Source organism: Hyla sarda, chromosome 1 (assembly GCF_029499605.1).
Source record: "Hyla sarda isolate aHylSar1 chromosome 1, aHylSar1.hap1, whole genome shotgun sequence".
NCBI lineage: Eukaryota > Metazoa > Chordata > Amphibia > Anura > Hylidae > Hyla > Hyla sarda.
In genome coordinates this window covers 446,370,717-446,389,048 of record NC_079189.1, presented here as the reverse complement: position 1 = coordinate 446,389,048, position 18,332 = coordinate 446,370,717, and the positions used below count along the sequence as shown (strand labels likewise).

The 18,332-nt window shown below is 44.8% G+C and overlaps 1 protein-coding gene across 3 annotated transcripts in view; it reads left to right on the top strand.

The window, feature by feature from the left end:
* Positions 1–18,332, top strand: part of SFSWAP (splicing factor SWAP) — a 144,250-nt gene that overhangs the window by 75,607 nt on the left and 50,311 nt on the right. For all 3 annotated transcript variants that reach the window (XM_056533188.1, XM_056533197.1, XM_056533204.1), the window contains 3 exons: positions 4,788–4,941; positions 7,223–7,462; positions 16,031–16,218. In XM_056533188.1, the coding sequence (XP_056389163.1) occupies positions 4,788–4,941; positions 7,223–7,462; positions 16,031–16,218 (582 nt within the window). The remainder of the gene's footprint in view (positions 1–4,787; positions 4,942–7,222; positions 7,463–16,030; positions 16,219–18,332) is intronic.

The window sequence follows — 18,332 nt, the reverse complement described above, 5'->3', positions numbered from 1 at the left end:
TTTCGTTCTCAGCGATTTGCAAGTCGCCCCATTTGAACCCCTTCGGGAGATCTCTCTCCGATTCCTTTCTTGGAAGGTGTCCTTTCTCACTGCCATGACTTCCATTCGGCGGGTGTAGGAATTGGTGGCTCTATCCTGATGATTTCTCCCCCTTCTGGTCCTCCTCCAGGACAAGGCTGTGCTTCGGCCGGTACCTTCTTTTCTGCCGAAGGTGGGCTCCTCTTTTCATCTGAATGAGGATATCGTCCTTCCCTCCTTCTGTCCAGCTCCGTCCCACCCTAAGGAGCGTGCTCTCCACAATTTGGTCGTGGTTAGAGCTCTGCATCTTCACCTCTCGGCCACTTCTTCCTTTTGGCGGTCTGATTCGCTGTTCGTCATTCCCGAAGGCTGGCACAAGGCGCTTCCAGCTTCTAAGGCGACCATTCTCCATTGGATCCAGTCTGCCATATCGGAGGCCTATCGTTGTAAGAGAGAGGCTCCTCCTTTCCGGGTTACGGCTCACTCCGCTTGCTCTGTTGGGGCCTCTTGGGCGGTATTCAATAGGGCTTCGGCCCTGCAGGTGTGTAAAGCGACCACTTGGTCGTCCGTACAGAAATTAAACAAGTTCTACCAGGTGCACTCTTCTGCATCTGCTGACACCGGTTTTGGGCGTAAAGTGTTGCAGGCGGCGGTGGCATTGCCATCTGCTTGATTCTCTGGCTGGGTTCTGTTTTCCCACCCCTGTGTCCCCCAATGGAGCCGAAGGAGAAAATAATATATATTTTTTTTTTTCCTCTTTTTATACTTTCTGTAAAATCTTTCTTGGAGGATCCATTGGGGGATACAGCACCCACCTGTTGTTTAATAGTTTGTTGCCCTAAGAGTCGATTTTCTGTCTGTGGGCTGATTCGGTTGTTTTTTGTCTGGGCCTTCTTCGGAGACTCTGTAGTTATTTGTTGGTTTCCTCCTCCTGCTTTGGGATTAAACTGATAAGCTCAGAGTCAGTGGGTGGGGTATATCCTGCCAGTACGGTCAGACTTATTTTTTAAATTAAGGCCTAGTGGCAGCAAGATATACCCACGGTTCCTGTGTCCCCCAATGTATCCTCCAAGAAAGAGATTTTACAGTAAGTGTAAGAAATCTCCTTTTTGTTCTGTTACTGTTCATTCTAATACCGATTTTCAATCATAAATCTAAATATCATATAAAATTTTAGTTACCAATCAAATTCACAGCTAGCAATTATTGTAAAACACAAGATAAATATTACCCCTAACCATCCTTTCCCTCCCCTCGCTAGGGCAAGAAGCGGCATATGTATCTATTTATTTTCGTTACTTATTTAGCGCCACCATATGCTGCAGTACAATGTAAAGACTTCCCTAATGGAGCTTGCAATAGAATTTTCTTTATGTATTTAATGTATATTATTTTGTTTAATATATATGCTTATTTAATAAATGAGTGAATGAATTAATGTGTTTTGCAAGTCACATTCAACTATAGGGTCACATTTAACAAATTAGAAAATGAAAAACAATAAAGATGAAAAAGGGAAAAAAATGACTTTAGTTGAATTGATATTTTTTTCAGTTACTTTTTTTAGTCATCTCAAATCTATCACTTTTTGGTTGTAATTCATTGGTGGCTTACGTTTAACCCCTTATGGACCAAGCCCATTTTGACCTTATCCTCCTCGCCTTCTAAAAATTGTAACTCTCTTATATTTTCATCCACAGACTAGTATGAGGGCTTGTTTTTTGCGCGACCAGCTGTCCTTTGTAATGAAATCACTAATTTTACCATAAACTGTAAAAATACTATTTGTTTGGGGAAATTAAAATCAATATATCAATATGATTTAAAATTATACCCATGATTACATACTTTACTTTTATTGTTGCGCTTAAAAAAAGCTAACTTTTTAACCAAATTAGTAGGTTATAAATCCCACTATTTTTACAACCTATAACTTTCATTTTTCTATATAAGCGGTGGTATGAGGGCTCATTTTTTGAGCCGTGGTCTGTACTTTTTATTGATACCACATTTGTCTATATAACTTTTATACAGTTTTTAAATTTTTTTAAATTAAAATGTGACAAAAAAGCAGCAATTTTGGACTTTAAAAAAAAAAAAATTATTTACGTTCACGCCGTTCACCGTACAGGATCATTAACATTATTTTATTGTTTTGGACATTTACGCATGCAGTGATAACACATTTTTATAATTATTTTTTTTATTTTTTTACACTTTTTGGGGGTAAAATGGGGAAAAAGGGACATTTTACATTTTTATTGGGGGAGGGGATTTTTCACAATTTAATTTTTTATTTTTTTTTCCATTTTAAAAGTCCCTATAGGGGACTACTTATAGCAATCAGTTGATTGCTAATACTGTTCAGTGCTATGCATAGGGCATAGCACTGATCAGTGTTATCAGCTATCTTCTGCTCTGGTCTGCTCGATCTTACACCAGAGCAGAAGAAGCTGGGGAAGCAGGTGAGAGGATCTCCGTCCACCATGTTAGCTGATCTGATCCCTGCGGCTATGTAGCCGCGCTGCTACAGATGCCACAGATCTGTATTGATCATGGCATCTGAGGGCTTAATGACAAACATCCGCGCGATCTCGGATGTCTGCCATTACCGGTGGGTCCCTTGCTGCTATCAGCAACCAGGACCTGCCGCACATGACTCGATCATCACTCTGATGCTCGGGGTCATGTAGAGGACGTCCTGGTGCGCTAAGTACCGCCACACCAGGACGTACATTTACGTCCGTGGTCGTTAAGGGGTTAAATTATATAAACTGGCTCCAGAAAGTTACAGATTTGTATATGACTTCTATAAAAAAAAAAAAAACTTAATCCTTCCAGTACTTATCAGCTGCTGAAGTTGTTATAGGTGGTCAAGTTGGTGAGATTTTTTTAAGCGGTACAAAAATAGAAAAGTATCTAGCCATGGGTATCATTTAAATCATATTGACGCATAGAATAAAGAACACATGTCATTTTTATTAAAGTGTACAGTGTGAAAACGAAACCCTCCAAAATGTGCAAAATTGTGGTTTTCATTTACCGTATATCCCGGCGTATAAGACGACTTTTTAACCCCGAATTTTCTTCTGAAAAGTCGGGGGTCGTCTTATACGCCGGGTACTGAGGTCCGGGATAGGAAAACTTCTGATTATCTGCCCAGGCCGTCTCCCGTGTGTGGCTACAGGCGGGGGCCGGCCAGAGCAGGTAAAAACTAATACTGTATACTAAAAACCAGGGGGCCTCCAGCTGTTGTAAAACTACAACTCCCAGCATGCCTGGACAGCCTTTGCCGTGCTGGGAGTTGTAGTTTTACAACAGCTGGAGGCCCCGTGGTTTTTAGTATACAGTATTCGTTTTTACCTGCTCTGGCCGGCCCCCGCCTGCAGCCACACACGGGAGCCGGCCCAGGCAGATAATCATAGGTATTCCTATGCCGGACATCCCTGTGTCCCGAAAAATCTTTTCGGGACATAAGGATGTCCGCCGGTCACTTACCATTCCCCGGCGGCGCGTGTCCTCCTGCGATCCTCCTTCGGTCCTCCTTCGGTCCGGTCCTCCGTCTCTATGGTTGTACGCACGGGACGTCAGTGACGTCATGTGCCTACAACCATAGAGGCAGAGGAGCGCAGGACCAGGAGGACGCGTGCCGACCGGGGCCTGGTGAGCGACCGGCCGTGCTATCTTAAGTGATCCGGTCACCGCTCCCCGGTCCCGGCACCTACTGCTATGGTCCATAGGCCATAGCAGTAGATGGTGACCCGGGCCTGAGGAGCGGTGATCGGAACACTGTGGGGGCAGACCAGTACAGACATACAGCCTGCAGCCATACACTGTATATGGCTGGAAGCTGTATGTCTGTTGGAGGGAGCTGCCAATCTAATGTGGGGGGAGCTGCCTACAAATGTGGGGGGAGCTGCCTACAAATGTGTGGGGGGAGCTGCCTACAAATGTGTGGGGGGAGCTGCCTACAAATGTGTGGGGGGAGCTGCCTACAAATGTGTGGGGGGAGCTGCCTACAAATGTGTGGGGGGAGCTGCCTACAAATGTGTGGGGGGAGCTGCCTACAAATGTGTGGGGGGAGCTGCCTACAAATGTGTGGGGGGAGCTGCCTACAAATGTGTGGGGGGGAGCTGCCTACAAATGTGTGTGGGGAGCTGCCTACAAATGTGTGTGGGGAGCTGCCTACAATTGTATGGGGGGGTAGGGAGCTGCCTACATATGGGGGTAGGGAGCTGGCGGCCTACAAATGTGGGGGGAGCTGGCAACCTAATGTGGGGGGAACTACAAGGTACCGTACATCGCGGTAAGAGGGGTAGTCTTATATGTCGAGTATATCTCAAACTCTATATTTTAACTGTAAAAGTTGGGGGTCGTCTTATACGCCAAGTCGTCTTATACACCGGCATATACGGTAAATGTCCTCCCTAAACAAAATAATTTGGGTTAACCATAATTTATTTTTTTTGGTAAAATGAGAGGTTTCATTACAAAGTACAATTGATCACACACAAAACAAGCCCTTACATGGGTCTGTAGATGGAAATATAAAAGTTATTGATTTTAGAAAAACGTAAAAATTAAATTGGCCTGGTCCTTAAGGTCAAAAAGGGCTTGGTCCTTAAGGGGTGAATTCCTCCAGCTGGAGGATTTTGATCTTGTGGTTATATGAATAGCATAGAAAACCAAAAGAATAAAAGCACATTTGATACAATGCCACATGCCCTTTTTTGCTTATTTTAACTTCATACTTTGTATTTATAAAACAGTCTTCTACAATGTCAGAAGCTAACTGCGTATCCTTAGACGACACTGTGATATCTAGTAATACTGCTGCGAAAGATGGAAGCAGTGTTGATTCCAGTGATGCCCAAATGGATGGCGCCCTCAGTAAGCCTGCCAATGATGGGAAGCTCATGAAAGGTATTTTCAGACTGTCATATATATAGAATGTACAGATGCTGCTTGTAGGCCTGGGCGGTATACCGGTTCATACCGAATTTTTTGGGCTGCACGATATGAATTTTCCCCCATACCGCAATACCGGTTTGGCCCCTCCCCCTCGGGAATGTATTATCAGCCCAGCGCAGCGCTGTTCCCACATCGGGGGAACTAATTCTATGTTACCCGCCAGCACTGTTCTGCCCCCCCAATTAATTATCAGCCCAGCGGGGTACTACTCACATATGTCAAGCACTGCCCTCCTCCTCTTTTATACGGGCCGACACCTTTGTTGTGGGCACTGGAACTCTATACTGTACGCCAGTGGTCTCCAACCTGCAGACCTCCAGATGTTGCAAAACTACAACTCCCAGCATGCCAGGACAACCAACGGCTGTCCGGGCATGCTGGGAGTTGTAGTTTTGCAACAGCTGGAGGTCTGCAGGTTGGAGACCACTGCTGTACGCTGTATACCTATGCCCTGGCTGCAAAAGATACAGAAAATAAACTGTAACTCACCTACTTCGGCCACACGCTGGGAACGGGAACGTCGGACAGCCGTCCGCCTATCACCGGCCGGAGCGATGTCCCGCCCCGGCCAGTGATGGCCTGAGCCCACTGTCATGTAAGAAGCTCTGGCCGGCTTCTTACATGACAGTGCGCTCAGCCTGTCACTGGCCGGGGCGGGACATTGCTGCGGCCGGGGATAGGCTGATGGCTGTCCGACGTTACAGTCCCCAGCGTAAGGCCGACGTATCTTTTCTGTATCTTTCTGTATCTTTTGCAGCCTGGGCATAGGTATACAGCGTACAGCAGTGGTCTCCAACCTGCGGACCTCCAGCTGTTGCAAAACTACAACTCCCAGCATGCCCGGACAGCCGTTGGCTGTCCGGGCATGCTGGGAGTTGTAGTTTTGCAACAATTGGAGGTCCGCAGGTTGGAGACCACTGGCGTACAGGGAGTTCAATTGCCGGCTGCCCCCAACAAAGAGGAGGCTGATCATTAATTGGGGGGAGCAGAACAGTGCTGGCGGGTCACATGATTTGGGGGGGGGGGGGGGGGGTGTGGAAAGCCGAACACCGCACGTGTGTCACATGATTGGGGCGGGGGGGGGGGGGTTGAAAATACCGTTATATACCGTGGAACCGCTGTAAGTTAAAAAAAATATACTGTGATACACATATTTGGTCATACCGCCCAGCCCTAGCTGCTTGTGTTCTATCCTTACGTGAATAGATAAAGCTTTGTAATGTTGGAGAAAAGTGAGCTTTTCCAATTATAATTTTGTATTGCCAAATTTTTAAAATCAACATTACATAACAAAGCTTTTACACTAAACAGTGGGCTGACCGCCCTCAACATTTACTCCAGACTGTAGGCTTATTTATAGGGGTACTCCACTGCTAGACATCTTATCCCCTATCCAAAAGATAAGATGTCTGATTGCGGGGTCCGGCAGTGATCTCGTGCAGACACCTGGCATGATGACTATCACGCCTCCTCCCATAGACATGAATGGAGGGTGGTGTGGCGTGACATCACAACCACTTCTTCCTCAACCCAGTGTTCTTAGCATGATTATCAAAACGCTGGATGTCTGCCTTGAAATCGTGGGGTCCCAGTGGCCGGACCTTATCACCTATCCTTTGGATAGGGGATAAAATGTCTAGCAATGGAGTACCCCTTTAATGATCAATGTATTTCCAGAAAACTTTGCTGTCTGTTATGGCTATGCAGAGAAGCACTCTGTAGACTGTTGTACATTAAATGAGACCTTTCAGCAAGAAAACGGGTGTAAATAAGCCCATGGCTAGATAGGGATAAATGTGGATTTACATGTTAACAAGAAGGCTTATATTTTGGCACTGGAAATGACAAAGGAGACTATAAAAAAAAAAAAAGTGTACCTAGTATGATTATGCTTAGCCCTAGCTAGCCAGGGGCTGTTTACATCAATTTTCCTGTCAGCTTTGAAGTGTAACTATCATTTTGAGATGGCCTAGGCATAGGTCAGAAGTTTAAATTGGTGGGGGTCCATGTGCTGAGACTTCCACCAGTGGCTAAAGCAGAAGCTCTGAGCTTAGTGCTGTCCCTTTTGTTAGGCTCTCCTCAGAAAGCGGTGTGTGCGGTATATGGATTCATGGAAAGTTTCCTAAACTTATCTGTGAATGTGTACACCACTTGCTCTGCTCTCTAAGGCGAAAAGAAGGGAAAGGGGTTTTTTGTGTTTAGTTGATCGGTGATCTTATCTTTTTTTCTTCAGTTTCCTTTGCTCCAATAAGCTTTGCAATAAGGGTTAAGGAAACTGACCTTTTGCCTCTCGAGAAAAACAGAGTGAAATTGGATGATGACAGTGAGGAGGAGGAGGATGGCGTAAGCAAAGATGGCCAGCAAAGCAAGACCAGTGGCTGTTCTAATAGTAGCCAATTAGTTCATGCTGGGAGCTCTGCTGTGGAGGAGAAGAGACCGCAGTTAACTCCAGAGGAATTGGAAGCTAAACAAGGTATGCATTTTCCCTCGTAGGAAAAGGTAATGTTTGTTGCATTGTGTATTTTTTCACATGTTTCTCATGCAAAGTTTTATGGACACTTATTCCACATCTCTAGAGAAGATTTCTACTGTGTGTAACCTTTTTTTATGTAACTGTATGTAACCTCCGAGCGGAATTCAGTTTTTAAATCCCGCTCGGAAATTCTGGTGCAGCAGACAATGGGATTCCCATTAACAGATTTATAAATTACTTCTATTAAAAAATCTTAATCCTTCCAGTACTTATCAGCTGCTGTATGCTCCACAGGAAGTTATTTTCTTTAATTGCTTTTCTGTCTGACCACAGTGCTGTCTGCTGACACCTCTGTCCATTTTAGGAACTGTCCAGAGTAGGAGCAAATCCCCATAGCAAACCTATCCTGCTCTGGACAATTCATGACATAGACAGAGGTGTCAGCAGAGAGCACTGTGGTTAGACTTGAAAGGAAATTCAAAAAGAGAAGAACTTCCTGTGGATCATACAACAGCTAAGTACTGGAAGGATTAAGATTTTTAAATAGAAGTAATTTACAAATCTGTTTAACTTTCTGGCACCAGTTGATTTAAAAAAAATGTTTTTCCAGTTGCATACCCCTTTAACCCCTTAAGGACACATGACGTACTGGAACGTCATGTGTCCGCGTCATAGCGGGTTGGGCCCGGCCTCTAACAACGGCCGGGACCCGTGGCTAATAGCGCGCGGCATTGATCGCGCTGCCGCGCGCTATTAACCCTTTAGACGCGGCGTTCAAAGTTGAACTGAAACCATGCCGGTTAGCTCAGTGGGATGTTCGGGATAGCCGCGGTGAAATTGCGGCATCCCGAACAGCTTACAGGACAGCAGGAGGGTCCCTACCTGCCTCCTCGCTGTCCGATCGCCGAATGACTGCTCAGTGCCTAAGATCCAGACATGAGCAGTCAAGCGGCAGAATCATCGATCACTGGTTTCTTATGAGAAACCAGTGATCAATGTAAAAGATCAGTGTGTGCAGTGTTATAGGTCCCTATGGGTGCTATAACACTGCAAAAAAAAGTGAATAAATATCATTTAACCCCTATTAGTAGTCCCTATTAAAAGTTTGAATTTTAAACGTATAAATTTTCTCGCATGAAGTTATGATTTTTTCCAGAAGTACGACAAAATCAAGCCTATATAAGTAGGGTATCATTTTAACCATACGGACCTACAGAATAAATATCAGGTGTCATTTACCGAAAAATGTACTACATAGAAACGGAAGCCCCCAAAAGTTACAAAATGGCTTTTTTTTTTTTTTAATTTTGTCTCACAATAATTTTTTTTTCCGTTTCACCGTAGATTTTTGGGTAAAATGACTGACGTCATTACAAAGTAGAATTGGTGGCGCAAAGAGCCATCATATGGATTTTTAGGTGCAAAATTGAAAGAGTTGGGATTTTTTAAAGGCAAGGAGCAAAAAACGAAATTGCAAAAACGGAAAAACCCCTGGTCCTTAAGGGGTTAAGAAAGGGGAACTATGTCTGACCAGATCTGCAGCACCAGTAGCCATGTCATTGGTGAAATCCTGTATCACTGAAGTGCATGCACTCATTGCCTGTCCATTAACGCTTCTCTACAGTGCAGTGTTACATGTACTGTACTGATTTTTTACCTGTACCAGAATTAGCTGTATCCTTTGAACCAGGAGAGAGGGCCCCTCAAATTTTTTTTCCTGGTACACTGTTCTGTAGAGTACCTTTTAAGGACACTCTTGTTATCTACATTAAGTGATTTTAAACCTTTATCTGTATCAATTATCTGCTTATCTATCTTTAATCTTATTTATGTCTATTTTGGGCTGACACTTTTCGGTGTGTGTGTATGTATATGTATATATGTATATGTATATATGTATATATGTATATGTGTATATGTGTATATGTGTATATATATATATATATATATGTATATATATATATATATATATATACACACACACACACACACACATATACACACTTTTGGGTGTGTGTGTGTGTATATAATTGTTTTTTTTTTTTTTTTTAGCCTTATGGTCTCAAGATGTAATAGCTTCAACTTACATTTTATTCCAGAATGACCACTGTAAGTTGTTGGACCATTGTACAGTTGAGTTGTTAGTAATGACAGTCACACTTTAATGGGTTTATCCAGCGCTCTCCCACCCCTCTGTGGTGAATTAACAGAACTGTTTATATGTGAATGTCGTTTTCTGTTTGTTTTCAGCCAAGCACATCCCAAATTTTTGGTTTATTTCTGTGCATCCGTGGAGTTCCCTCGCCTCAGTCCTAGTGCACTGTGACATCTGGCCCGCGCATTTCAGGGTAACACCCTTTTTAATGTTCCTCTTCCTATTAACCCTCTCTTGTGAGCAGAGAAATCTCATGTACTGTTGGCTCACAGTGAGTTTTGCGCATGCACCACATACTGATGTACCTTCACAGCTGTGGCTATCTTTGTGGTGCATGCACGATTGTCCATTCATGTCAACAGTATGCCTGCTCTTGAGCAACATTTAACAGGGATAGTATTAAAGGGTGTTAACCTAGAAGATGCAGGCATGATGTCACAGTGCACTAGGGTGAAGGGAATGCGCTGAATGTACTAAGCCACTTAGTTTACTTCACATTTTTAAACACAACGGAGGCACAGATTACAACACGGTAAAGTCCATTGTAATCTGCATCACCTGCACTGTGAGCCTGTACCAGCAGGTTAGTGTGGGTGATGCTGATGACAGATTCTCTTTAAAAATGATGTTATGGCTAATAAAATGCAAGGCTTTTAAGAGAATCAGAGGATTTTTTGCATAAAATAAAAAGCTACATGCACCTGAATTTTTTTTTTCCTAGGGTAAATTTTTCAACGTACAGAATCTGCTGCATATTATCTTCAGCTGCATATTATCTTCAGCTGATTTTGCTACCTAAAAAGTCAATGGGTAGCAAAATCGTCAGCAGAAAATAAGATATTTTAGACTTACCGTAAAAACTCTCGGAGAACCAATGGGTGGGTGCTGTGTCCCACAATAGAAGCTCAGAGAAAGAGATTTTACAGTAAGTCTAAATAAACCTACTTTTCTCGAGCGCTTCATTGGGGGACACAGGACCATGGGATGTCCTAAAGTAGTCCCTGGGGTGGGAAAAACCAGCATTCCAGCCAGAAAAAACTCAGACAGACTGAACTGCCGCCAGCAAGACCCTGCGGCCCAGGCCTGCATCGGAGGAGGCACCGCCTTGCAAACCTGCAGAGCCGAAGCACCGTGGCTGACCCCCCAGGAAGCCCCCATCGTGCGGGTCTAGTGAGCAGTCACTCCAAAGGGGGGCACCTGACCCTTGCAACGATACGCCTACACAGCGGGAGATAATGGCCTTGGAAGACGGGAGCCCCTTGCGTCTACAATCAGGAAGAGTGAAGAGTCACACCTCCGGAAGGAGGAAGTGACTGACAAATAGGTCCAAACCGCCCGAACCAAGTCCAGCTTGTGAAGTCGGCGTTCCCACGGATGAGAAGGGGACAAGCAGAAAGAAGACAACACAATCTCCTCGTTCAAGTGAAATGATGTCACAACCTTGGGTTGAAAGAAGGGTACCGGCCGAAGGACCACCTTGTCTTGGTGAAGCACCAGAAAAGGGGAACAGCAAGAGAGGGCAGCCAACTTGGACACACGGCAAATGGACGTGATGACGACTAGGAAGGCCACCTTCCAGGAACCTTCACTTTTCTATACAGGTACCCACTATCTATATAAATGATAAAATGCCAAGTATATGTCATCTCAGCTATAAGTCTACCTAAAATACGGTATGTATATACCTTCAAGGGTCTTATTCAATATATCTTACATCCTTTTCCATCACTTACATCAACATCTTATACTATCATCACTCTATTTTCAGAGATATCTATATCCCTATGGACTGCCTGCATAAAGTGATGAACAAATGCATATGATTCCTCCCAATGAGGAGAGAACTCTGAAACACATACCTCCATGCTGTATATCTAGCTTTACACTAACGTGGGAGAAGATAGAGAGAGAGGCACTTACCTTTTGTGTACCCCCACTTCTCTAACTTGAATTCCCTGATGAGTTATGCCGCAGAGTAACGGACACAGCGAAACGCGTTGGATGATAATTATTTTATTGTTTTCATCAATTGGTCTTTATTACATGTATACTAATTGTGTTGTATGCACCTGACTCACGCAGTGATATCTGGAGGTACTGTCTAACAGATATCTGCCATAGCGCATCATTCCCCATACCTACCTCTATCCCATCCTTAAGCTATATGGTGAGATAGGAGGATCCGGATCTGGCTCTCTATAGGAAGGCCTCCCTGCATTAATAGGTAGGGGGTCTGTTGAATAGCAGGGTCAGCTACTTAGGCAAATAGAAGTGGACCATTATCTAGGATAACCACTACCACTTACTGTTTTTCTATTATAAATTGTTTATTTTCATTTTACTGTATCCTTAATAAAAGCTATGTCTTATGAAATCTGTGGACCTCCTATTACACCTTCCAGGAAAGGAAGCAAAGGGAAACCTGCCCAAGAGGCTCAAAAGGAGTGCCCTGCAGAGCATCCAAAATGAGGTCCCAATTGTGGTGGGGGACCGGAACGGAGGGCCCTCGTGAGCAAAAGCCCTGCAAAAAAGTGCACACTTGAAGGTCGTCAGCAAGGGGCGTTGGAAGAGAACAGAGAGTGCCGAAACCTGTCCCTTGATGGAACTGAGGGCAAGGCGCATTTCCAGGCCAGATTTCAAAAAGGCCAAGAGATTCGGCTAGGAAAAAGAGGTGGGGGGGGGGAGAGAGAACGAGCCTCACACAACGGAAATATGCCCGCCATGTACGGGGGGTATATCCTGGCGGACGAGGGTGTCCGGGCATGGAGCATGGTCCGGATCACATGGGTAGAGAATTCCACAAACCCTCAAAACCACGGTTTCAACCACCACGCCGTCAAACACAGCAGAAGTGAATTGGGGTGGCAGAGAGGACCTTGAGAGAGAAGGTTGGGACGATCCGGAAGACTGAAGGGAACTTCTGCCACGATACCGACCACGACTGTGTACCACACACAACGAGGCCAATCCGGAGCCACCAGAATCGCTGAGACGCCCTCCGCCTTAAGCTTCCAGATGACCCTGGGAAGAAGTGGAAGCGGAGGGAAGAGGTAGGGGAGAGTGAAGGGGTCCAAGGGACCACAAGAGCATCCACTGCCAGGGGATCCTGCGGCCTGGAGACGAAGCGAGGGACTTTAGTCCCGAAAGAACACACCCCCCAAGCCGAAGAGACTCGCATCCGTGGTCAGAACATGCCAATGGAGAGGCAGGAAGGAGTGGCCCGTCCGAGGAGACCTAAGCCACCGAAGGAGGCAGCGGCAAACGCTAAACGGAAACGCACCACGGATCCTGTGGTGGAGAGATAAGGGGGATTTGTCCCACTGAGAGAGGATGGCATACTGGAGAGGGCGGTACCAATATTGGGCTAAGGGAACTCCCTCCATGGGAGCCAACATCCTGCCCAGAACAGACATACAGGTACGGACAGGGACAGAGCCACCACTGCCTTCGTGGAAACTCGGAGCACAGTTGCCGGCCTGAAGGGCAGGGCGACAAACTGAAAATGACCCGCAGGAACCACAAACCTGAGAAAATGCTGGTGGTCCGGGAAGATAGGAATTTGCAAGTAGGCGTCCCGTATATCTAAGGAAGAGAGGAACTCCCACGGATCCATGGAGAAGACAACTGACCGCAGGGATTCCATCCGGAAATGTCGCAGCAGCCTGTGACCGTTTAGAAGCTTCAAGTCAAGAATGGGCCGGACAGTGCCGCCCTTCTTGGGAAATACGAAAAGATTGGAGTAGAACCCTGAAAAACGTTCCCAAGGAGAGACCAGCACGATCACTCACTGGGAACTCTTGCCCCGGAAGCCTCAGAGATGATTTCATCTAGGCACTTGCCAAAGAGATGAGGCCCCAGAAAGAGAAGCTCAGTAAGGGAATGCTTAGAGGCTCATCCGCATTCCAAATCTTAAGCCATATGGAGTGCCGAAAAACCGCTAGATTGCCCCCAGCGAGCTGACTCCAAGGAGGCCGAGTAGAGGTAGTCCCCTGCATTAGCGATTTGCTGAGCTAGGTCTGCCAAATCTCTGGGGAATGCACACGCTAAAATCCCCTGGCACAGTTCACCGGCCCAAAAGCCTTAATAAGAGACCAATGCGGGGGGGGGGGGGGGGGGGGGGGGGCAGGTCCATGCTGGTTCAGAAGTAGGAGGGGGTATGGGGGTGGTGACTGACCCCTGCAGCGTGCAAAAAACTATCTTGTCAGAGCCCAAACCCCCCAGAGCACGTGCTATAGCCTCATTGATGGGGTAGGGAGGGGGGAGGACAGAAGCAGCCCCCTACAGCGTGCGCTTCCATATGACGGGCTACAGGAGCGCACGCTGAGGAGAGAGGCCGGGGGCAGAAGAGGAGAGGAGTGCGCATGATCCTGGCACGCGATACGGCGCCTAAGAAAAGGGGGCAGAGCTATAGTTAGGCCCAAGCCACGGGCTCAATTAAAAAGCCGTCCGCATTCACATGTACAGTATCCTGCACATATGAGGCGCAAGATTTAAAGTTGCAGATTTCAATGTAAACTAAATGACTAACAGCTTCACATGCTGCGTATCAAATATGTGAATACACCCTGTCATTTCCTTCTAAGAAAACCCCTATTCATACTTCCTATTCACTTAGGAAGTATGACGTGTCCACACGTCATCATTAAGAATAAATTGTAACAATATGTTGAGAGAAAACGTTTAGATGATTTGGCAATGACTGGGTGCAGTGTACAATATTACATGTTTGTCTTCCTTGTCTTTACAAGCCCGTTCAGATTGTGCATCCTGACTGGTGAAGTGTGAGCGCTTGAATCTCAAACTTGAATTAGCGTGTAGCATGTCAGGACGTGTCCCAGATGTTCAGAAAAGTTTATTTGTATGCAAATGTGATGTTCTCCCAAATATACAATTTCTCTCACGTAGCTCGGATGAACATTTTCTGTCTTTAGTACGATTAGTAGAATAACCAAATTTCCAGGAGCCCCGCTTTCTGCAAAAAAGGAAAGTAAAAATTACAAATATTCTATTCTACACCTTTAAAGGGGTACTCTGCCGCACACATCTTATCCCCTATCCAAAGGACCCCCGCGATCTCCGGGCCAACAGCAGCGGTGTGCGGGACATGGAAGCTTGCAGCTTCTGCGTTCACTACGCCCCCCTTCATTCATGTCTATTGGAGGGGGCGTGACGGCTAGTACAGAGCCATCCCACCTCCTCCCATAGACTTGAATGGAGGGGTTGTTGTGGCCTCTATTGCCAGTCATCAGGCACGGAGCGAAGTTCACTCCGTGACCTGAATGAAACTGGTACGGGCCTGGAGATTGCGGGGGTCCAGTGATCTAACACTTTATCCCCTATCCTTTTGGATTTATATAATTAAAAAAATTCATAATGGGGAGAAAGGGGGATTGTGTTTAAAATTTTTTTAATTTATGTATATTAGGGATCGACCGATATAGATTTTTTTTTTAGGGCCGATAGCCGATAACTTATACCGATATTCTGGTATAAGTAATCAGCTAATTCAGCATCCCCCGACCCAACCCCCACTTCTCTCCTCCTGCCGATCCTTAGTCCAACCACCGCACCGCCCTGGCCAGAGACCGCCGCTCCCCCATCCCCGGTTTTATGATGACCTGTTCCCGGGTTCCGTGCTATTTCTGGCTCCAGTGGCGTCCTGAGCTGTCACTGTGCGCACTGATGGTGACGTTGCGTTGAAGAAGTCACTCGTCATTGCGCAACTCACAGCATAACGCAGGACGCATCAGGAACCAGAAGTAGCGCGGGCCGCGGGAACAGGTAATTATAAAATTGGGGATGGGGGAGGCAATGGGGCAGCGGCGGTGGTCTCTGGCCGAGGGGGGGGGGGGCGGCGGGAAATTATCGGCAAGGTAAATGCCGATACTGATAACGTCCAAAATCGTGAATATCGTCCGATAATATCGGCCAAACCGATAATCGGTTGATCCCTAATTTATATTTACTTTATTTATTGATTTTATTTTTTCACATCGCAGCATAGATATGTCAGTCTGTCTGAGACCAATCACAGCTCAGTTTTTATTAATGAGCTCTGGTAAAATGAAAGCTGAGCTGTGATTGGTTGTGCAAATCAGACAGATTGCAAATAGTCTAGTCCAGATTTACCAAAGTTTTTTTTTTTTTTGCTTTGATTGTAGTGGAACAAGCAAATTTTAATTTGGTTGCAAAAACATACATAACCTTTTGGGTAGGGCTGCACACAGCGCATATGTAGTCTATTTCATGCTATGAGAAATCTACCAGACATAGAGACATCAATGATTACAGCGATTATTTGTCAGTCGTGAAAATCACTTGCCCTCGTGTATAGAGGAAATAACCATATGTCTTACAAGTTTTTCATTTTTTAAATGAGGCCATAAGTATAAAATGTTGTTTTTGTCTTTCAGCAAAGCAAAGGCTTGAGGATAGGCTGGCAGCAGCTGCTAGGGAAAAACTGGCACAGGCAGCAAAGGAATCAAAAGAGAAACAACTGCAAGCAGAACGCAAACGGAAAGCTGCACTTTTCCTGCAGACACTAAAGAATCCACTGGAAATGGAGATGGGAAGAATGGAAGACAGTACCTTTAATTCAGAGGTTGGTTGACCTTGATGATTTTTTGTCAATTGAAAAAAAACAAAGTAACGGAGCTATTCAAAATATTGTGAATTATCAATTAATAACTTAAGGAATTATCTTATTAAGCATAAAGTTAAAAATACATGATTAAAACAGGAGGAAATCGACAAGACAGGCGGCATACCTGGGACATAGATAGATAGATATATCTATCTATGTATAAAATAATCTCTCTCTCGGGCATAAATAAAGTGCTAGCACTGAGAGAGGTGGTGTTTGTGACTGCTGGGTAAATAGAACTACTACAAGCTCAAGTCTTATCAAAGAGACAAGGAGCAGATGTGCAAGTGTTATATAACAGTAAGTTTAAAGGTGAAGACTTCAGAGCAATGAACAATAATCAAGATGGATACATATCACAGTGCAATAGAAGTACTAGAAGTCCCAGGATGCTGCCATCCCTACACGTTTTGGTCTGCTGAACTTCGGGGGTCGTAGGGGTGGCGGGACGTGTAGGAGCGGCGGCATCCTGGGACTTATAGTACTTCTATTGTACTATGATATGTATCCATCTTGATTATTGTTCATTGCTCTGAAGTCTTCACCTTTAAACTTCCTGTTATATTGCACTTTTCAATCTGCTCTGTCTCTTTGATAAGACTTGAGCTATTTATACAGCAGTCACAAACACAATCTCTTTGTGCTAGCATGTTCTGCACTTTATTTATGCCCATATATATATATATATATATATATATATATATATATATATATATCTCTATATATCACTTTATGCTTAATAAAGATTCATTATTAATTTGCAATATTTTAAGTAGCTCAGTTTTATCAATTTTGGGGTCTATTATTTAGGCTTATTTTACTAGTTATTTTACTAGTTTACTATGTTTTGTCTAGTCTATAATTTTCCTGACTGGCTGGATCAAACAGATATCTTGGATTCAGTGCCTAGGAAGGGATTGCGACTATCAGCTGAACCAATTTCATTGTGATCTATCTCTCCAACTTCTTGTGCTGTCCTGGGCTGAAATTATGTTATTAAAAAAAAGTCCCTTTGGTTTTAACTAGAGATGAGCGAACTTACAGTAAATTCGATTCGTCACAAACTTCTCGGCTCGGCGGTTGCTGACTTTTCCTGCATAAATTAGATCATCTTTCAGATGCTCCGGTGGGCTGGAAAAGGTGGATACAGTCCTAGGAGACTCTTTCCTAGGACTGTATCCACCTTTTCCAGCCCACCGGAAAGCTGAACTAATTTATGCAGGAAAAGTCAGCAACCGCCGAGCCGAGAAGTTTGTGACGAATCAAATTTACTGTAAGTTTGCTCATCTCTAGTTTTAACATGCAGGTGGGACCAGGGAAGAACTTTCGGTTTGTGGTTTTTACCATTAATTTGAACTTGTGGCTTTTCTGTGCATCTACAGCAAAATCTGTAATGATGGAATTTGCTTGTAAACGTTTTCTTTTCTCCTGAACACACAACACGTTTATTAACTTTTCCAAGGAAATAGACATCATGTTGGTTTAATGATCCATAATACCGGCTAATTTCCAGGATTGTTAATGTCAGGATTGTAAATATGGGAAGCTTTTAACTCCTTAAGGACCCTTGACGTACTCTTAAGTCATGACACCCTGGTACTTAAGGACCCATGACGTCATGGAGAATTCCGGCCCCCGCCGCGTAGCGGGCGAGGATCGGACCGGGATGCCTGCTGAAATCATTCAGCAAGCATTCTGTGCAAATGCCCAGGGGTGTCATCAGTATACACGTTAGAGATGAGCGAAGTTACAGTACTTCGATTCTGCATAAACCTCGTGGCTTGGCGGTTGCTGATTTTAGCCTGCATAAATGAGTTCAGCTTTCAGGTGCTCCGATGGGCTGGAAAAGGGGGATACAGTCCTAGGAAAGAGTCTTCTAGGACTGTATCCACCTTTTCCAGCCCAGCGGAGCACCTGAAAGCTGAACTAATTTATGCAGGCTAAAATCAGCAACCGTCGAGCCTCGAAGTTCGTGCAGAATTGAACTGCAGAATGTAACTTTGCTAATCTCTAATACATGTGGTTATTATAAAGAACTGCAGGAGGCAACACACGATTTTAGGAGGAATAAC